General features: G+C 46.3%; 1 protein-coding gene across 2 annotated transcripts in view; it reads left to right on the top strand.

The window, feature by feature from the left end:
* Positions 1-581: 581 nt before the first annotated feature.
* PNPLA1 (patatin like phospholipase domain containing 1) overlaps positions 582-22468 on the top strand; it is a 44126-nt gene continuing 22239 nt past the window's right edge. The window contains exon 1 of one of the 2 annotated variants that reach the window (XM_033424141.2): positions 582-1237. In XM_033424141.2, the coding sequence (XP_033280032.2) occupies positions 895-1237 (343 nt within the window). In that variant the 5' untranslated portion in view covers positions 582-894. The remainder of the gene's footprint in view (positions 1238-22468) is intronic. The other variant, XM_033424140.2, reaches the window with a different exon arrangement.

A 22468-nucleotide genomic window follows, 5' to 3' on the forward strand; every position in this document is an offset into this window, starting at 1 on the left:
CCTTGCCAGGGCCACGTTGCACAGCTCCAGAGGAGCATGACCAGTGCTCCCTGGAGCTAACCCTGGTCCCCCCGCCACCTCCCTTTGGGCTCCAAATCATCTCTCTTCCCTGACCCAGATGCCCCCATACCTGGCGTCCCAAGCTGTTCATCCTTGGGGTTAAATACTGGCATCTCAGACTTCTCATTTCAAAGTGAGAACAGTGCACAGTATGAAGCCCAAGCAGAATGATCGAGATTCCAGATTGATTTCTTCTGGGACATTTAGGATACAGCATAAAGATTCAGGACTTGGAGAGAGGGCACTGACTAAGAGTTAGTGTGTCAGTAAAGGGCCAAGGAGAAAAGAAGGTGGGAGCTGGAGAGGCGGTGGTGGGTGGTGCCCCTGAAGCCAAAACTCTTTTCTTTACAACTTTGCTGGTGGCCAGTCCTAACATGTGAATAAAAAAGTGAATAAGCAAAGGGGCACTTATGTAAGAAGAACAAATAAAAATAATTGTGTAACACATCACACAAAGCCTGGAGAAGGATCCCAGGGAAGGGCATCGCTGTGGAGGCATGGGTGCTGTGAGCCGTGTTTCCCTCTGAAACCAGAGCCAACTTGGCATCCCTGCCCCTGCGGGAAGGGGATACCGTCCTCCTGGTGGGAGGTCAGTTCCTTTACTGCAGTGTGCTGGGGAGGAAGGCGCCATCCCATAACCATCGTTGGAGGTTTTGCAACCAGATGAGTAAACCCTTCAGGGCTGAAGGCTGAGCAGCGCACATGCAGGGCCAGGGTGCTGCTCACCCATCAGCGCTTCCTGCACCTCGTCCTGGGCCTGGGCCCTTTACCAGGCTTTGGGGATGACTACTGACGGAGCTCAACAGGCCCAGGCAGCTGCTGCCTGAGCCACCCATGGGTGTCCCAACCGCCTGGGGAGAGACGGCCACATTCCAGGCTCCGGGCTGGCTGGGAGGCTTGGCAGCGAGTTCCGACAGGAGGGCGGCCCGCGCTTGGGTGGGCCAGCACCCCGGGAGGCCCCAGGCTGGGGAGATGGAAGAACAGGTGTTCAAGGGGGACCCAGATACCCCTCATTCCATCTCCTTCTCGGGCAGTGGATTCCTCTCCTTCTACCAGGCCGGGGTGGTGGACGCCTTTCGGGACCTGGCTCCCCGGCTGCTGGAAACGGCCCATCGCTTTGCTGGGACGTCGGCAGGTGCGGTGATTGCAGCCTTGGCCGTCTGTGGGATTGAAATGGGTAAGGTCTTTGTTCTAGGTTCCCTGGGGAGCCTCTGGAGGGATTCCACAAAGCAGAGCCTGAGGATGGCTTGGGGGTGCTTTGGGGAGCAAAGTCAGGCCCTCTGAGTGGCAGGAAAGGTGGGTCAAGTGGGACAGCATTTGAGGTTGGGGTCTGCTGGGTCCCAGTCTCTGACCCACTGGATAAGCTTGGAACCGTTTCTCCCTCTCCCTCAACACCCTTACCTGCCATGCCCTTTCCCCCAAGGTCTGGGAGAGGGAAAAGCGGTATCTCTCTCAAACATCCTGGGCTGGGAAGTTATTCCATGACACAGTCATACATTAGGGTGAAGAGCTGCTCCTGCATGGCCTCGTTTAAAATGCAAATATCCTTGCAAAGGACAAACTGGCATGTTCATCATCTTGGTGGGGATGGATTCGTCAGACCAGCTTCCAGGTGGCTAGAGGTGCAAGCCCTGGGACTGGAGGGATGGCCAGAGGGGCCAGCGGAGGAGGGAAACTGGGAAGGAATATGGGAGATCTCACTTTGCCTCCTGCCCCACTAGTCCAGGGGGCCCAGAGGGAAGGATGGGACCACACACCCAGAGGCAGAAGCACCATCCCGTGTAAGGGGAGTGGGCACATTCCAAGCAGCCCCACACAGCAGGCCCAGACCTGGTCCCAGGGCAGCCCTGGGCTGCCTTGGCTTGGGGAGGGGGTGAGCATTTATTCATTGGCTGCACTACCATTCTGTGCCAGCCTCTGTTCCAGGCACTGGGGACAAAGTCCCTGCCCTCATGGAACAGAAATTCTAGAGAGAGGAGACACATAATAAGCATCCAAAAAGTAGTCTCATGATGTCATATCAGGAAGTGATAAGATCTATGAATAAAATTACAGCAGAAAAGGGTCAGAGAATAAAGTGAGGACTATTTTAGAAAGGGGGTCAGGGAGGCCATTTGGGAGGAGGTGACATTCAAGCAGAGACCTGAGTGAAACGAGAGAACAAGCCATTAGAAGATCAGTAAGGAAAGACTGTTCTAGGTGGAGGACCAGCTGGAGAGCCTGTGGGGTTGAGGAGTGGTAGACGACGAGGAGGGAGGTGGTGGATAAGGCTGGAGGGGCAGGCAGGGGCTAGGTCATGTGGGGCCTCGTAGCCGGAGTATGAGCTCTGATTTCACTCTGGGAGAGTGGGGAGCACAGGCTGCTGGGAGGGAGGCAAAGTGGGGAGGCAGCTAAGAGCACGTGATCCACAGGGATTGGATCTCAGTGCTGGCCCTTCATGATGTGGACCTGGCGCAAATTACTGGATGCCTCAGCTTCTGCATCTCTCCAGCTGAGATTCTACTAGTATCTCATTCCCGGGGTTGTTAAAGGGTTAATGGAGCAAGTGAGTGAACTGCTTATCACAGTGCCTGGCACATGGCAAGCACTTGGTACATGTCAACTGCCTGGTTTGGGTTTTTAAGGAACCCCGGCCCGCCGGGAGTAGTGAGATGGAGGAGACAAGGGAGAAACAAGGAGAGCAGTAGGGGAAGGTTGTAGGTTGAGACGAGGGATGGGCAGGGCAGGTGCCTGGGCAGTGAGGGTGGTGAGAGGCGGTTGGATTTAGGATACACTTTGAAGGTAGAGCCAGTGAGACTTGCTGAAGGGCCAGCTGCAGTGTGTGAAGAAGGGTGCGAGCAGGGCCCCTTCCTGCCTGGGGATCTGCGCTGGGTGGGAAGTCTTTGTCTCTGTTTTAAAGAATAATTGTAATGCCCATTCCCTGAGTACCTCTTTTGTGCAAGATATTTTTTTTTCTAATAATTCACAAGTAACAAATTCTTTCTTACTGTACAGAATTCTCAAACAATGCAGAAGTATCTAGAGTTTTTTAAAAAAGCCTCTACTCACCTCCTCCTTGTCCCCAATCCCACTTTCCCTCTTGTAGCAGTGGAAGGGCTCTGCTTGGATCTTTCTAGATCTTTTTTTTTTTTTTTTTTTTTTGCCAAGACATCTGTGAATGCAGCAGTTAATGTTTCAGTCACACCATGGACCCCACTCCCTGGTCCTGGAGTCACAGAACCCTACCCTTGGAGACACCTGCCTCTGGGAGTCTCTCTCTTTCCGGATACCTGTGTTGCTCACCTGCTCCATCGCTGCCACCCTCCTCATGTCTTTAGTTCAACTTCTTAAAATACACCATCGTCTTAATCCTCAGGCATTCGAGGACTTTCAGAATTAATTCAAGTCAATCGATTCAATAAATACTGCCCAAAACTGACTTGGCCAGGCTGTGACCGATGTGGACAGCAGGAGAGAGGAGCTCAGACCCATGAGAAGGACACCTGATGGCCATGTAACCAAGGGCTGGTCCATGTGCTGGGCCACATGCGTGCAATTGGGAGGGAAGGGTGACATGTGTGTGGGACTTGCTCTTTTCACTCAGCAGCATGTTTATAGATTGATCCACGTCACTCCAGTGTACTTCATTCCTTTTAACTGCCATGCAATTTACTACAAACCAGCACTTTCTCTGTATCAGGCACTGTTCTAACTCTTTGGTGTATTAATTCATTCAGTCCTCACAACAACCCTCTGAGGTGAAAACTATTATTATCTCCATTTACAGAGGAGGAAACTGAGTCACAGAAAGCTTAAATAACTTGCCTAAGGTGATACAAACAGTACTTGGTAAAGCTGGTGTTTGAACCTAGCCCGGCCTTTAAGCCACTCTGCTTCTTGACAAAGCAGTGTCAGGGGGCGTGGACGCTAGTTGTATGGATACCAGGGTCAGGGAAGCTTCTCTGAGCAGGTGGAATTTGCACACAGACCTGAAGGAGGGGAGGAAGTGAGCCACAAGAATATCTGGGGAGAGGGCTTCCCTGGTGGCGCAGTGGTTGAGAGTCCGCCTGCCGATGCAGGGGACACAGGTTCGTGTCCCGGTCCGGGAAGATCCCACATGCCATGGAGCAGCTGGGCCCGTGAGCCATGGCCGCTGAGCCTGCGCGTCCAGAGCCAGTGCTCCACAACGGGAGAGGCCACAACAGTGAGAGGCCAGCATACTGCAAAAAAAATAAAATAAATTAAAAAAAAAAAAAAGAATATCTGGGGAGAGCATTCAATGAAGAGGGACACGTGACTTGTATAACATCCTGTCATCAGTTAGAAGCAGAACAAGAACGAGGACTTGGTCTCCTGACTTCCTTCAATCCTCTTTATCTCTTTTACCTCTTTCAGTGTTTATTTCATCAAGACTGTATCACGGTTCATTTAGTCATTCTGTTGATGGACACGGCCAAGTTTTTGTTGTTATAAACAACACTGCAAAGGGTATCCTTGTTTGTGTCTCCCAGGCCCACATGGAATGTTTCCCTAGGGTACACGTCACATGAAATTAACCAGACTTGGCTAAATTACTCTCCAAAGTGGTTGTACCAATTTAACCACTAGCAGCATATATGAGTTCTAATTTCCCCACAATGTCATCAACCTTGGTACTATCAGACTGCAGAGTTTTTTTGTTTTTGTTTTTTTTGGCCGTGCTGCGCAGCTTACAGGATCTCAGTACCCCAGCAAGGGATTAAGCCCAGGCCATGGCAGTGAAAGCCCAGAATCCTAACCACTAGGCCACTGGGGAACTCCCAAGACCACAGAGTTTTAAGTCAATCTGATCAATGTGAAATTATATCTCATTTTATTTTGTTATTTAATCTGTACCTCCTGATAATTAGTGATATTAAGCATCTCTATGTATTTACCGACCACTTGTGTTTCCTCTTCTGTAACTTACCTGCTCATGACCTTTTCCTGTTTTTTCTACCATTATCCTTTTCTCTTCAACTTGTAGATGTTCTTTATATAGTCTGTACATGAGTCATTTGTCAGTTATGGACATTGCAGCTATCTTATCCCATTCCATGACTTGCCTTTTTATTTGACCATGTCTGTTGTTATTCATAAAATTTCAATTTTGATGCAGTCAGGTGTATCAATAAATCTTTTCCACTTACAATTTGTGTTTTTTAAAATCTTTCTTTGTTACAATGACTTCTTCTATATTTTCTTTCAAAAGTTTTAAAGTTTTGCCTTTTCATATTTAAGTTCATCCATCTGAAATTTATTTTGTGGCTAGTTTGAGGTAGAAATAGAAGTTTTTAATTGTGATAACGAATTACCCCACACTATTTATAGGCAGCCCTTTCCACACTTGTTTGAAATGTTGCCTCTGGCTTATTCAAGTTCCTAGAATCCCAAGAGTCTGTCTCCGGAGTCTCTCTTCTCTTCTTTTGGTGAATTTGTCTATTTCTGCACCAAATCACACTGTTTTGATCACTATAGGCTTATAATAAGGGGTACATCATATATGGCAGTCATCTCCTCCTTTTTCAGTTTCTTCTTCAAATATTGACTATCATTCTTAACCCTCTTTTTCCCCCATGTGAAAAGCTCTATTAGAATTTTGATTAAATTATATCTTCCCATTTATAATATAGTCTATCTATCTCTCTATTTCTTCTGGCCTTTTTTTTTTTTTTTTTTTGCCCTTCAGTAAAGATCTTGTGTGTCTTTTCTTAGATTTATTAGTTTTTGTTGCTATGGGGAATGGGATTTCTTTTTTCTTTTTTTTTTTTGGCTGCGTTGGGTCTTCGTTTCTGCACGCGCGCTTTCTCTAGTAGTGGCGAGCGGGGGCTTCTCTTCATTGCAGTGGCTCCTCTCGTGGAGCATGGGCTCTAGGCGTGCAGGCTTCAGTAGTTGTGGCACGTGGGCTCAGTAGTTGTGGCGCACGACCTTAGTTGCTCCACGGCATGTGGGATCTTCCCAGACCAGGGATCGAACCCTTGTCCCCTGCATGGCGCCACCAGGGAAGTCCCGGGATGTCTTTTTCTATGGCATTTTCTAATGTAATTGACTATTGCTGACATAAAGGGATGTGGATGGTTTTTGCTAAATGATATTGTTTTGAGCAACCTCATGAACATTCTTAATAGTTCTAAAAGTTTCTTGGTAGATTATCTCATACTTTATGTGTAAACAATCATACTATCTGCATATAACTAGAGGTTTGTCTCTTTAAAAAAAAATTCTTGAGCTTCCCTGGTGGTGCCGTGGTTAAGAATCCGCCTGCTAATGCCGGGTACATGGGTTCGAGCCCTGGTCCGGGAAGATCCCACATGCTGTGGAGCAAATAAGCCCGTGCGCCACAACTACTGAGCCCTCGTGCCACAGCTACTGAAGCCTGCATGCTTAAAGCCCACGCTCCACAACAAAAGAAGCCACCGCAATGAGAAGCCTGCGCACTGCAACGAAGAGTAGCCCCTGCTCGCCGCAACTAGAGAAAGCCCGAGCGCAGCAACGAAGACCCAATGCAGACAAAAATAAATAAATTAAATTAATAAATTAAAAAAAAATTCTTCAACATGTGGCCCGCAGGCCACTCTCCTCCAGGCCATGCCCCCTCCTCTTGTTCCCAGTCTGGGCTTTCTGTCCTGAGATTGTGTTTTGTTCTGTGGAAGCTTAGACAGCAGTGGGTCCATCTTCTGGCCATATGTGCCTTAGTTCTGTGATAGGGCCAATTTGGGGGCATGTGAAAATGTTTATAAAACACTTAACCCAGTGCCTGGTTTTCATTAAAGATGTGTTAGAGAATGAATGTTTGTTCACTCATTTATTCAGCTGAGGAGAGATGGTCTCCTTGACAACCAGCGCAGAGATTCATGATTTCCAATTTGGGGCTAGGAACTTGCCTCAAAACTGCATTTGCATAACTTTGAAAGATAATTTTGTCTTACCAGAGAATGGGCATTCGGTGGACTTAAAACCCCATCCCCACTTAAGCTACTACTTGGCACCTTCCCCCCTATAAAAACTTCACGGCAAGCCAATTATTCATTCATTCATTCATTCAACGAGTGTTCTTTGAGCATATACTGGGTGCTGCAGAGGATACAGAGATATAATACAAGATGAAACTCCACCCATGCCCTCAAGGAGCTTACAGTCTACTCAAACCCCAAGGTAGTAACCAAGTCGTTACAATACAAAGAGTTCCAACTGAATGTTAGAAAATTAAAAGGCAGAGGAGTGCAGGCGGAGGGAGCAGACAGCTCCCATCGTGGAAGGCCTCATGGAAGTGACATTTGAGCTAGTGCTTGAAAGGTGAGTAGAAATTTGACGGGTAGAGACAGTTTGAACAGGAGCCTCAGCTTCTAGCCAGGACGCTGCATAACGACAGGACAAAGTCATGTGGTGGGGAAATGTGATGCCTCCAGGGAGTGGTGAAGAGTGCAGGTCCCCTGGTGTCAGGGGTTGACGCGAAAGTTTCAGAAAGGCAGCTTTTGACTCGGCAAGCGTTGTCCAAAGTGGGAAAGGGCTATTTTAGAAGCAGGGGAGCACCTGCCCTCCGAGAGGCCCATGGAGAGACTGGGAAACACCTGATTGCTTCTGGTGAATCCCCTTCATTTAGCTCGGTGACTGACAGGACCTGTCAACCTGACGTCTCCAGCCTCCCAGACTGAAACCTACAGTGAGAAGTATTTTTTGTATTGAGATCCAGGGTGAACATAAATCTAAAAGAGAAGTTTCATGATAGAAACTTTACCATACTCTATGCTACAATTTTGATATTTTCTTCTAGTCATTGAAGAATTCTTCACTTAGTCAATGGTTCTCAATCTTGCACGTTTGAATCACCTGGGAGCTTTTAAAATGTCCACTGCCCAAGCTTCTCCCCCAAACTAATTAAATCAGGATCTCTGGGGATGGAACCCGGCACCAGTGTTTATTCAACTCCCAGGTGATCCCGGTGTGCAGCCACAGTTAAGCCCCAGTGCACTTTGCAAAACTAAGATGTGCTACCTTCCTGAGACGCCAGGACTGTATGACCAGGCAGTGGAAACGGGTCAGGCATTGCTTATGGAAATCTTTAAAATGCCCACCATAGTCCTGGACTAATGAAAATTCCGTATCTGATTATTAGTGGGATATGTATTTTTCCAGGATAGAGAGAAACAGTTTTCCTACAGTGGCTTTAGACTGGACTAGATTCTGTGAATTCCTCTGGCTGGGTCACAGATGAGGAAGACGGACCTTGGTTCAGGGGCTGGTCCATCCCTTGCCCTTAGCCCAAGTCCACATCCAGTCTGCTTTTCTGAGAAGCCTGTGGAGACCCATGGCTCAGAGCTTCTACTGGCTGTTTTTCTTTTTCTATGGCTTTTAGTATATTCACAAAGTTGTGCATCCAACATCACAATCAGTTATACAACATTTTAATTATCCCCCCGAAGAAACCCCATACCCCTTAGCTGTTAACTTTCAATACCGCCATTCAAGCGCCTGACAGCCATTAATCTACTTTGTGTCTCTATAGATTTGCCTATTCTGGACAGTTAATATACATGGAATCGTACAATATTTGTCCTTTTGTGTCTGGCTTCTTTCATCTAGCATAATATTTTCTAAACTCATCCGTTGTAGCATGGGTCAGTACTTCACTCCTTTTTATTGTCGAATAATACTACCTTGTGTGGGTATAATACATTTTTAAAATCCATTCATCAGGGAATGTACATTTGGGTTGTTTTTACTTTGGGCTATTATAAATAATGTCATTATGAACATTCATGTACATTTTAAAAACTTTTAAATAACTTTTTTTTCTTTTTGGCCACACCACGCGGCCTGCGAGATATTAGTTCCCCAACCAGGGATTGAATCCACGCCCCCTGCAGTGGAAGCGCAGAGTTCTAACCACTGGACCACCAGGGATGTCCTTAAATAACTTTTGAAAACGGAAAAATTTCAAACATCTTGGAGAGAATAATATAATGAATCTATTATTCTAATGAATCCTCAAGAACGCATCATCTAACTTTAACACTTACCAACTAGGTTTCATCTGTATACTCACAACCCTGCTTTGTTTTGTTTTTTTATATTATTTTGAAATAATTTTAAAGCTGCATAGAAGTTGCATGTAGGCTTTGTTTTCTTGCGGGAACATTTTGCAACATGTATCTCTGCAGATAAGGACTGTGAGCCTGAGGAGAAGCCCAGGAGGGTGAGGCTGGTTGGTCTCACGGCACAGAATGGTGCTGGGAAGTACCAGCCTCAGTGGCTGTTCCCCTGCTGAGTGCGGGTGGGACAGGGGACTGAGCTGACTTTTAGCTGAGCTCATCAGGTGACTTTGTTTTGGCCTCTAAAATTAATTGTTTTCCAATACCTCTTATGCTGCCTGCTCAAAAAAGCCAACCCACCAAACTCCCAAACTGCTAAATAAAGTATTAAAAGGGTGGGCCTGATGATGAGGACTGGGATTGAGAGCTCTTCATGTCCAGGATAGTCTCAGGGTGTGTCATATCTCTGTGCCTTTGCTCACGCTGTTCCCTCTCCCTGGGATGCCATCCCCTTTCTTCTCTCCCTGTGTTGCATCTCCCCATCCTCCAAGGCCCACCGCAGATGTCACCTCCTCTGAGAGTCTCTCGTCATTCCTGTCAGGCACTAAGTCCTTGGTGTTCCCACAGCTCGCTCTCGGAGAGCACTTGACTCAGAGACCAGGATCCCCCTGGGAAAGAGCACTTGTCTAGGAAGCAGGCTCTCTGCATTCTGAGAGCAAAAGTGTCTACAGTCAGATTGTGAGCCTAGCTTGCCACACACATTATTTTCGCATGGTCTTTCAGAGTAGGGTTTAGTAAGCAGGGAGGTGGTCTTCTAACCAAAGTTGGTCTGACCCCAATGTCCAAACTCTGTCCACCTTCCCTTTCCTCTTGCCCCAGGAATCCATTCAGCAGTGAGTGGCCTTGGACAGGCCACCCTGAGCCTCAGCTCAGCTACTGAGCAGTGGGAGGGAATAATGCCTGCTGAGCCCTCCCGACAGCTGGCTCTGGGGTCAGCAGTGGGGTCGGCAGTGGTCCCTGGGAACAAGCTTTGCAAACTCGGATTGATACTGCAGTTGCACTGGTTGGGATAGCAGTGACTCAGCAAGACCCGAGAGCATTGCTCGCTCATGTGGCCTTTGCACTCCAGCCCTCCAAGCCTGGTGTGGTGGCTCCACAGAATTAGGACCCAGGTTCCTTCCATCATGTTGGTCACAGCCCAAGAGGGCTCCCCACCATGTCTGCATTCCAGCTAGTTGGGGAAGGAAAAGGGGGGCACACTTCTTCCCTCTAAGGGCAGACCCTGAAGGTGACACACATCACGTCACCTCACATCCTATGGATCAGAACTTAGTTACATGACCACACCTGACTGCAAGGGAGGCTGGGAAATGTAGACTTTATTGTGGGAGGCCATGTGTCCAGCTAAAAATTGGAGGTTCAACTGCTAAGGAAGAAGGGGAGAATAGATACTGGGGACAATTAGCAGTCATTGTCACAATAGCTGTAATTGGATATATGATGATGATGGAAAAACTCTGTCCCTGCTTGGGACCCAGACCTTGACTCCATAACCACCAGGTCAAGTCCAGTGTGTTGGCTGGGAAAGGGCTCAGCTCTGAACCATCAGCAGACTGCCTTCCTGGCGGCTGGCATGTGAGTGCTCCAGTCTTGCTAGGGGTCCTGGGCAGTGCCTCACAGCACCTGCTGTGTCCCCTACCTAGAATGACCAGAGATAACACCTCTTCCCGACATATCCTCCCATTTTACCCCACTGGATCTCTTTCCATGATTTCGAGTTTACCTATAGAATCTGTCCACCTACTCTAGCACTTGACAGTATCCTGTCTTAATTGTTTCAGATGCTGTGTCTCATCCCATCATCTAGATTGGTTGAGCAATCTAACACCTTACAGGTTCCGTGGCTCCCACAAACTTCTGGTCCAACAAGAACTGCCTGATAGACTCCTGACAATTGCTGGCCATTGGCAAGTGTGACACTGAATGTGTCTTTGCAGTTTTTACTTTGGGGTTTACCTGATACAACGAGTAATAGTAGAATGTCATAGAAGGAAGGTCAGCGAGTCCAACTCCTCCACTTTATGGATGACTGTGTTTAGACTTTGGAAGAGGAAGTGACTGGTTGGAAGTGGACCTCACTTAGGCCAGTGGTTTCCAAACTGTGTTCTGAGGAACCCCAGGGTTCCATGGGGGCCAAGGTGGGGTTAGGAAGGCTGGAACAGGGGAGCAGGGAAAGGACACACATTGAAGTCCTGGACCCTTACCCCAGCTTCAACGAGTACAACCCTGCTATTGTCCACTCTTTATAAAATTTCTCTTAAAGGAAGTGTTCCAATGATTTTTTTTTTCTGTGCCTCTCCTGATCTCCAATGATTTTATTTTTTTTCTTTTTAAGTTTGAAAGCCACTGTTTGAGTCTAATCTACTTAGTGTGAAGACAGAGAAGTTGAGGACCGGATTCTGGCTGAATTTACAATGATAAAATAGACCATTTGTCCAGTCACTCATTCTAGGTCGTAGGGATCTAGCAGTGAACAAAACAGTCTGCCCTCATGAAGCTGACACTCTTTTCTTGAAATCAAGCCATAAATAACTAAACATGCAGAAAAATATCAGTATGCATGCTCAAAGAAGAAAATAAAGCAGGCGAAGGGTGTGATGAATGATCAAAGGGCAAAATTTCAGGTGGGCTGGGTGGCGAGGCCCACTCTGAGGCGGATGGAAGGGTGGGAGGGCCACGAACTCTGAGAGGAGAGTGTTCCAGGCTGTGAGCTCAGCGGGTGCAACAGCCCTGCACACAGATGTGCTTGCATTTTCAGAAGGAAGACAAGCTGTCTTTCCGGGCAGGAAGTGAGTTCCAAAAGGACCTTGCAAAGCACCTGAGCAGGCCAGACGACAAGTGGGGGCGCCCACCCCACAAATGTGGGCACAGCCGGACCCAGCACGACTCCTCCCGTGGAGGCAGGGGATGCTACAGGTGTTTTGGTCTGCCTCCCATGCCTGGTCCAGTGCTGCCTTGGGCAGCTCCTGCCACCCCTCCTGAGGCCCCGGAGCCAAGTGTGGCTGAAGTTATTGTCATTGGCAGGTGGCTCAGGTGTGTTCTGGGTAGTGGACCCACTGGGGCCTCAGGGGCGGATGCTGGGAGGACAACACTGCCTCTTGTGAGAACCTTGACTTTGGTGACTTCTTTCCTCAGTCACCCATGTGCCTGTCTTTGTCACTCAGTTGAGGGACAAGACACCCCAGGGTTGATGGAGAACTCATATCCCAGGAAGGAGGGGGACTGGGCTGGTGTTCCAGCTCTGCCACTAATCACTGTGGCTCCTCCGCCCACCAGTGACCTGCCTCCCCCTCAGTTTTCCTATCTGTAATTTGGGAGTGGGGACATATCCCTTGGACGTTACGGTGAGGGACAAAAGAAGTCATGGATGTGCCTGGCAGAGTGCCTAGCAAATATTCATCACAAAATATCTTTGATGAGTGAATGTTGAATAAATGGATCAACAAGTGAAAAGAAAATGATCTTGAAATAGAAAAGCATAGGTAATGCAGCAGTTTTCAAACTTAACTGAAGGACATCCTAGAGAAGTCATTAAACTTATTAAAACAGATTACTGGGCTCCAACCTGGTCTGGTTAATTTTTTTTTTTTTTTGTGGTACGCGGGCCTCTCACTGTTGTGGCCTCTCCCGTTGCGGAGCACAGGCTCCGGACGCGCAGGCTCAGCAGCCATGGCTCACGGGCCCAGCCACTCCACGGCATGTGGGATCTTCCCGGACCGGGGCACGAACCCGCGTCCCCTGCATCGGCAGGCGGACTCTCAACCACTGCGCCACCAGGGAAGCCCTGGTTAATATTTTTTAATACTTTAATTGTGAGCTCATCTGCACAAGGACTTGGTTTTTCTATGGGAATTCTGTGTGGCTTCGGCGGTGGAAGGACCATCTGAGCTGGTTTGCTTTGGCCCTGGCCAGGCACCCAGGGTTATCAGCAACTCAGGACCAATTTTCATGGTAATCACCCTGTAGGTTGTGTCAGTTCAAGCTCTAAACCACAGGTGATACAGGCTTGGGACTTTGCATTTTTATGGGAGACTTTGTGTTGTTTCACCCAGAGCCCTGCTCAGAGACAAGCCATTGGCACGTTTCATTGGCCCAGCAGCTGTTGGAGGGTCCCAGCTTTAAGCAGCATCTCAGTTCAACTGCCCCTCACACAGCCCAGAATGACAGGCCCTGTGGCTGCCAGTTTCTGGTCTAATAATCACAGCATCAGCTTTCTCTCTCATGGCACTGGCTTTCAGTTCCTTCTTCATTTCTGCTCTTTCTTTCTGTGAAGTCAACCATGTCTCATGATTTTATTTTATATCGTGCTCTTTGTTCGGGTTGTTGTTGTTGATGATGATGATGATGATGATGTTCCTAAAGCTGGAGAAGTTCCTTTTTAGCTTAACACTCTATTACCTGAGCTAGAAGTCTCTCCAAAGTTCTTTAAGACATGAGTAGAACCACCAGTTTTTTCCTGTTGCAGGCGCGTGCGCACGCGCGTGTGTGTTGCCCAGACATAACCTGAAGTTCAGGGCAGGCTGCTAGGTGCACTTTCAGAATCAAAATGTCCTCATCAAAAATCATTCCCGGACTTCTTTATCTGCCTGAGATAACAGCGTTTTCTGTAGAATGAACTCTGCTCTGATTCACATCTTAGTGTCACACTAATAATGCTATTTATCAGGCACTTGAAATGTGCCAGGTACTATGCCCAAAGCTTTGCATAAACCATTTACTTTTATCTTCTCACAATTCTATCAATTAGATACTCTATTTATACCTCTTTTACAAAGTGGGAAACAGGTGTTCAGAGAGATTAGCTAACACGATGAGCCAAGACTGGAATCTTTCTTAATTTCTACATTTCTATATCCTCTCTAATCATGATTTCAGAATTGCTTTGCAAGCAACACCCCAACTTTCCTACCAGACTCCATGGGCCAAGCAATCATTTGCACATTGGTTAAGAAAGTGAGATCAAATGACATGATGTATGCAAAAAAAAAAAAAACTTTTCGTAAAATGTACAGAAATGACATTGCTGGGTGGTGGTGGCTGTACCTCCTACTACTGTGATGGAATCAGTATCTTTCAGTTCACTGAAAGTAACTTGTGTTTTACATGTTTAACCTCTGAAACCAAATGGATAAAAATTTATTTTACCCAAATGATTCTTTGGACTCAAGTAGAAGACAACTGAATGGAAAATCGGGTGATACTCTGAATGTGTTGGTTACACATTAGAAACATCTAACTATTTGGAAAGCAAGTCATGCAGGTGACCTATGTTGATTCATTCCTCTTAAAGCAGTATGTGTTAACTGAGCCCCTGCTGAGTGTCTAACAGCCTTGGTCGATCTATGTTTTTTTTTCACTTTTCTTTTTTGGCCACATGGCATATGGGATCCTAGTTCCCCGACCAGGGATCAAACCTGTGCCCCGTGCAGGGGAAGCACGGAGTCCTAACCACTGGACTGCCAGGGAATTCCCTGTTTTTTCTTTCTTTCTTTTTTTTTTTCTTACTTTAATAATAATTAACTTGTTATTCTGGAATAATGATAGATTTACAGAAAAGTTGCTGAGATAATACAGATAGCTCCATACATCCTTCACCCAGTTTCCCCTAATGTTACCATCGTATATAACAACAGTACATTTGCCAACCTTCAGACATTAATATTGGTACCTTAGTATTAACTATAGGTTTCACCAATTTTTCTACTGATGTCCTTTTTCTGTCCCAGGATCCAATCCAGCATCCCACACTACATTTGGTGGATCCATTTTTAGTCCAGCTCACTTAGAGAGTATTAAAATAGCGATGTTTTCTTTGCTTCTCTTTGGGATCAAATTCTAATTCCATTTCTAATTCTACAGGGAAAAGAAGCAGACAAATGATAAACAAATCTCCAGGCTGGTTTGACTCTCATTTGAATTAGGAGTTGACTCACCAATCCTGAGGGTAACTCACCTCTGTCCTCCTGAGATCAACATGTAAAGAAAAAGCTCCTCTTCAGCCCCGGCTCAGGGTCTCGTGTCCATTAATGGGGGGCAAGAGTTAGGACCAGGCTTGACAGAGCAAACTGCTCGGTCAAGCCCCAAGTCCGGCTGAGTCCCTGAAGAATTCCACCTTCCTGACCACCAGCTGGGAAGAGTCCCAGCAGTCCAATAGAGAAGATACTCTTTGATCTCCTCCTTCAGTTCATTCATTCTTTACCATTCATTATTAATTTATTCAGCAAACATTTATTAAGTCCCTACAGTGTGCCAGGTACTGAATTAAGTGCTGGGGATATGACAGGAGCAAAACAGAAATATGGAACATTAAATAGTTCTTTAATTTATTCTTGAATACCTACTAAGTGTTCAACACAGAGCTAGGTTTGGCCACCCCTCGAGGCATCTTAGTTCCCCGACCAGGGATCGAACCCATGCCCCCTGCAGTGGAAACACGGAGTCTTAACTACTGGACTGCCAGGAAAGTCCCAGGAGAAGGGTGTTCTTGATGCAGGTCCTGTCCTCAAGGAATGCGCTAGCCAGAGAGACAGGACAAACCACTGAAGGCAGCCTGAGATAAATGGTGCAGATGGTACGGGGAAAGAGAGAGCTAACAGCAAGGGTGATCAGGGAAGGCTTTAAGGAGAAAGCCCAGATCTTAAGCTGGGCTTTATGGTGAAGTCTGCATAGATAGTAAAAAATAAATAAGTAAATAGAAGTTGTGTAGCAGGAAGAAAAGCAGGATTGTGCACTTTGTGTATACTGATGAGAGAAGAGATTGGCCTGGCTTGGGACGGGTCTCTGGGTGTGCAGACAGAGGAGCATATGTTTGAAGATGTGATTTGAGTTCTGTTGCTCTAAAGAGAGTCTTCCTGTCTCCCAGGGACATCTGAGCCCTTAGGAGATATGCCTAAACTAAATCCTAGAAAGGCAGATCCCAAGAGCCTTTGCAGAGCCACCCTGCTCCCCCTACCTCACTGTGAGAACTGGAGGCTCTGAAGTTGAAGGGCGTGTCCCTGGTGGAGGCAGTGAGCTGTGGTGGAAAGAACACTGGCTTTGGGGCCCTCAGGGGTTGGAGGCCTAGCTCTGCTGTTTTCCAGTGTGTGACCGTAGCCAAGCTACTGGCTGAGCTTCTGTTTCCTCATCTGTAAAGAGGAGATAGCCACAGTACCTACCTCAAAGGGGTGTCATGAAGATTACATGAAACTATGAGGCCTCAGAACCTGGCACAGCACCTGGCACCAAGGAGGTACCAAAGAGTGGTAGCCAGTAAGAGCAGTAAACAGCTGGTGGGACCAAAACCTGTGGTTCCATGAGAACTTCAAGACTCATGTAACATAGGCGGAGGTCTATGTAGGTAGGTAGGTAGGTAACAGACCCCTCCAACTGAAGTCTTGGACAGCTGGGGCAGTGAATACTGCCAGTCAGCAGAAATGAACTTCAACTCTCAGTGGTTCTGAAAGAGGGAGGCATGGGCATTCCTCTGTAGTGGTGCATTAATTTGGGCAAATCTCAAATGAGGAGATGCTCTGAGATGGTCTTTTCTCTTTATAGCAGAGGCTCACCTGGAGGTCCCCTGACCACATACACACAAACACACACACACATATACACTAAGACTGTAGGGTGACTAGTTCACAACATTTGCATTATCCCAGTGTCCCCTCAGTAGTTCAGGGAGAGTCTGTACGGTAGGACAGGTTACAGCCTGGAGGCGCGCAGTATTGGTTTATACCTTGGAGCAGAATCCCGAATGGACTTCTGGGTCCACCAAAGAAAACAGAGAGAGAAGAGCAGGGGCAATGGTCCTGAGAACTTTGTGAGGTTCCAGAGAACTTTCTAGATACATTCTCTCTGCCTGTTTCATCTCAAGGTAATCAGTAGATCCTTCAGTGGAAAGTTGTGGAGATTGTGTCTAGATTCTGGGGGAGAGGCACATGGGGGCTGAGTGAGGCCCCAGGCCCTGAGAAAAAGCTCCGAGGGCACCTTGACAGGAATCCAGGTGAGGAACCAGTGGCAGGCACTGCTGTTTCCATGGCAACCTGATGTAAGATGATTTGAACGTTTTACACCAATTTTTTGGTAAACTCTTATGGTTAGAAAAAGGTCTCTCTGGAATATTGTTATTATCCATAAGAAGTTTTGTTTTTTTCTTTTTGGTTTTTTAAGTGCTTACTAAGTCAGAGTTGTTTTGCTTTTGGCTAAAGCCAATAATGCATTCAGAACAGAGAAGGAAAATGTGAGTTTTGTCATATATTCTAGTTCCAGTTTCTGCTACCATAGAGAGCATGACCTAGGGTATATCCGGCCTTTATTCATTTCTCCATTTAGCCAGCTAGGCAGTCACCCATTCAGCCATATTTATTGAGCTCAACCTTTATCCTGAGCTGGGTTTCTTACCTATAAAATGAGAGAATTAGTCTGGTTTAGTATTTTTGACCTAGGCTCCTAGATCCTTAGGAGTTTCAGGGCTGCGCTTTCAGGGCCTACTTTCCTAGGGTTGGCTGGGGCGATTGGGCCTGAGATCCCACTTCCCTTCAACCCAGAACAGCCCTGTTTTTAGTTGTTTTGTAATACACATTAGGTTTTCACTTGTGATTTCTTTTTTTTTTTTTTAACGTCTTTATTGGAGTATAATTGCTTTACAATGGTGTGTTAGTTTCTGCTTTATAACAAAGTGAATCAGTTATACATATACATATGTTCCCATATCTCTTCCTTCTTGCATCTCCCTCCCTCCCACCCTCCCTATCCCACCCCTCCAGGCTGTCACAAAGCACGGAGCTGATCTCCCTGTGCTATGCGGCTGCTTCCCACTAGCTATCTACCTTACGTTTGGTAGTGTATATATGTCCATGCCTCTCTCTCGCTTTGTCACAGCTTACCCTTCCCCCTCTCAATATCCTCAAGTCCGTTCTCTAGTAGGTCTGTGTCTTTATTCCTGTCTTACCCCTAGGTTCTTCATGACATTTTTTTCCTTAAATTCCATATATATGTGTTAGCATACAGTATTTGTCTTTCTCTTTCTGACTTACTTCACTCTGTATGACAGACTCTAGGTCCATCCACCTCATTACAAATGGCTCAATTTCATTTCTTTTTATGGCTGAGTAATATTCCATTGTATATATGTGCCACATCTTCTTTATCCATTCATCCAATGATGGACACTTAGGTTGTCTCCATCTCCTGGTTATTGTAAATAGAGCTTCAATGAACATTTTGGTACGTGACTCTTTTGGAATTATGGTTTTCTCAGGGTATATGCCCAGTAGTGGGATTGCTGGGTCATATGGTAGCTCTATTTGTAGTTTTTTAAGGAACCTCCATACTGTTCTCCATAATGGCTGTACCAATTCACATTCCCACCAACAGTGCAAGAGTGTTCCCTTTTCTCCACACCCTCTCCAGCATTTATTGTTTCTAGATTTTTTGATGATGGCCATTCTGACTGGTGGGAGATGATATCTCATTGTAGTTTTGATTTGCATTTCCCTAATGATTAATGATGTTGAGCATTCTTTCATGTGTTTGTTGGCAGTCTGTATATCTTCTTCGGAGAAATGTCTATTTAGGTCTTCTGCCCATTTTTGGATTGGGTTGTTTGTTTTTTTGTTATTGAGCTGCATGAGCTGCTTGTAAATTTTGGTGATTAATCCTTTGCCAGTTGCTTCTTTTGCAAATATTTTCTCCCATTCTGAGGGCTGTCTTTTGGTCTTGTTTATGGTTTCCTTTGCTGTGCAAAAGCTTTGCAGTTTCATTAGGTCCCATTTGTTTATTTTTGTTTTTATTTCCATATCTCTAGGAGGTGGGTCAAAAAGGATCTTGCTGTGATTTATGTCATAGAGTGTTCTGCCTATGTTTTCCTCTAAGAGTTTGATAGTTTCTGGCCTTACATTTAGGTCTTTAATCCATTTTGAGCTTATTTTTGTGTATGGTGTTAGGGAGTGATCTAATCTCATACTTTTACATGTACCTGTCCAGTTTTCCCAGCACCACTTATTGAAGAGGCTGTCCTTTCTCCACTGTACATTCCTGCCTCCTTTATCAAAGATAAGGTGACCATATGTGCATGGGCTTATCTCTGGGCTTTCTATCCTGTTCCATTGATCTATCTTTCTGTTTTTGTGCCAGTACCACACTGTCTTGATTACTGTAGCTTTGTAGTATAGTCTGAAGTCAGGGAGCTTGATTCCTCCAGCTCCGTTTTTCTTTCTCAAGATTGCTTTGGCTATTCGGGGTCTTTGATGTTTCCATACAAATTGTGAAATTTTTTGTTCTAGTTCTGTGAAAAATGCCAGTGGTAGTTTGATAGGGATTGCATTGAATCTGTAGATTGCTTTGGGTAGTAGAGTCATTTTCACAATGTTGATTCTTCCAATCCAAGAACATGGTATATCTCTCCATCTATTTGTATTACCTTTAATTTCTTTCATCAGTGTCTTATAATTTTCTGCATACAGGTCTTTTGTCTCCTTAGGTAGGTTTATTCCTAGATATTTTATTCTGTTTGTTGCAATGGTAAATGGGAGTGTTTTCTTGATTTCACTTTCAGATTTTTCATCATTAGTGTATAGGAATGCCAGAGATTTCTGTGCATCAATTTTGTATCCTGCTACTTTACCAAATTCGTTGATTAGCTCTAGTAGTTTTCTGGTAGCATCTTTAGGATTCTCTATGTATAGTATCATGTCATCTGCAAACAGTGACAGCTTTACTTCTTCTTTTCCGATTTGGATTCCTTTTATTTCCTTTTCTTCGAACGGAGGCTCCTTGGCTGAAAAATCGCTGCCCTGGAGGGTCTCTATGGACCGTCCAGTGGTGCAGTGGTAACACTGCAGCTTCAAGCCAATTTTTTTTCCAATCAGTGCCCTTGCAGTGTAGGATTTAGAAATAAAATGATGAATAAATCACTTCCCCACCCCCCTCCCGCTCAGGGGCTTGCTGTCTCTGTGAGGATAAACTGAGATTACAAGTGTGAAAACCTGCTTGGGTAAACGACTGTTGTTAAGATAATACTAATAATAATGATCATAGTGGAGTCGGGCAGTCAAGATATACCCACAGGGAAATACAGCCTATAATTCAGCCTACAAGTAGGGATCAGGTAAAAGCAGTTGACTCCCAGGGTCTCCACACAGGGACTCGGAGAATTGCATGGCTTTCCTGGGAACGCGACTCTGCTCGCCAACGCCTCCACAGAGGCTGCCGAGCCCCCTGATTCCCCGGTGCCCACCGCTCCCGCAGGTGGGGGAGCAGGGCCGCAGCGAGAGGGGCCTCACGGTGATTGGCTGAACTGGAAGTTGTTGCTAGGCTACCAGTCCGAGGCAGACTGGGGCCTCTAGTCCCATCCTCCACTGCAGATTCATCCTGCACAGCCAATTTAATTCGGGCACCCTGTGAACGAGATCCCCAGCAGTTTAAATTGTCAGCTGCCAAGTGCCCATCTTTCTAGGATTTAACACTTAGCAAGAGGCTACGTGAGGGAGGGAAAGAGAAGCCCTGTTTTTACACTCTGGGTCACGTTGAATAGCTTCTTCTCTCTCTGGGCTGCAGTGTCCTCCCTTGATTTCTGGTTTCATTCATTTATTCATTATTCATGCATGCATCTATGTTTATTAAGTGCCTGCCATGTTCCATGCACTATATCAAGTGCTAGGGACAAAGGGATGAATGAGATGGAGACCATCCTTGCCCTCATGAAGGGGAAAACATTACGCACTTAAGCATATAAGTGAGATAAACACATATCTATTTCTTTCCTTCCTCGTCAATGATTTTACTAAGCCCCCCTTTTCCCCTACTAAATCTGTAGGGTCCCCCAAGTTGACAGGGTAAGGAGTGCTGCTGTCAACCATGCCTAAACTACGTTACCCCTCACCCATACCCTTACCACTCCCTAAAACCGGGTACATCCTCTTACCTCCACAGTGCTTTTACTTTGTTGTCTTGAACCCACAAGTGAGCCTGAGTGCACCTTTTTTTAAAAAAAAAAAATTTATTTATTTATTTTTATTTTTGGCTGCGTTGGGTCTTCGTTGCTGTGCATGGGTTTCTCTCTAGTTGCAGTGAGCGGGGGCTTCTCTTCGTTGCGGAGCACGGGTTCTAGGCGCGCGGGCTTCAGTAGTTGTGGCACATGGGCTCAGTAGTTGTGGCTCACGGGCTCTAGAGCGCAGGCTCAGTAGTTGTGGCACACGGGCTTATTTACTCCGTGGCATGTGGGATCTTCCGGGACCAGGGCTTGAACCCATGTCCCCTGCATTGGCAGGCAGATTCTCAACCACTGCGCCACCAGGGAAGCCCTGAGTGCACCTTGATAAAGATATGGGGCGGAGATCATTGTCCCCTGTTCAAATGAGAAAGCTGAAAGGCCAGAAACATCAAGAAACCCTGTCCATGGTCACATGGAGAATTACTGGCATAACCAGTATTGAGCACTTACTATGTGCCGGCTCTTAAAAACTATCTTCCTCATAACAACCCAGTAAGGTAAGTATTATTATTATTCCCATTTTATAGGTGGCAAAATTGAGGCTGGAAGAAGTTATTTGACTTGCCAGTGGTGACCCAGATAGTATGTGGCAAAGCTAGGATTTGAACCAAATCTCCCTGGCTCCAAAGCCTGAGCTTTTTCCAAGAAATGGGTCTGGTCACAGAAAAGAGTCTCTGAGTGGCTGACACTGGAGTGGCTTCCACATGCCCTTCAAAACCTCCCGGTCCCAGGATCTTATTTAATTTCCTGCTGAAGTTCTTGGCACGCATTTATCAATATAGTTAACTCTGTTATCTATCTATCTATCTGTGATGATCTTGTCTTCAAGTTTTTATTGGGTAATTAAGTCAAGTAACTCTTCCCTGTAAGCATCTCCATCGCCTGCTTTGTTGGGTTTGTATTTTCCTTTGTTCACATACTGAACAAACACCAAGCACCCACCAAGTGTTGTGGGAGGCTTAGTGGGTGTAGGTGAATGGGGCCCATCCCTCCCCTTGAGGAGTTCCCAGCTTAGAGCAAAGTTTCTGAAGGGTCTTCCATGGGCAAAGTGCAGTGATAGGCCATGGAGAGAGGAGGACCACAAACACCTGCCCTCAGAGAATCTCCTGGTTTTGGGAAACAGACCTGCAATTAGATAATAGAAAGGTGTGAAAGGAGGTGGGAGGGAGCAGAAGTGGATGTGGTAAGTGTGGGCTGGGGGTGGGAGCAGCCCGCCTTGAGTTCCCAGTGCTGCTTTTAAATCCCGACTTGCTCTGGCCACTGTGGGACACTGTGTCTCAGAGCCCAGCAGCCTGCAGCTTGGAAGGAGGCCTTTAAACGGGAGAAGGTGCTGGAAAGAACAGAGTTG

Source organism: Orcinus orca, chromosome 10, assembly GCF_937001465.1.
Source record: "Orcinus orca chromosome 10, mOrcOrc1.1, whole genome shotgun sequence".
NCBI lineage: Eukaryota > Metazoa > Chordata > Mammalia > Artiodactyla > Delphinidae > Orcinus > Orcinus orca.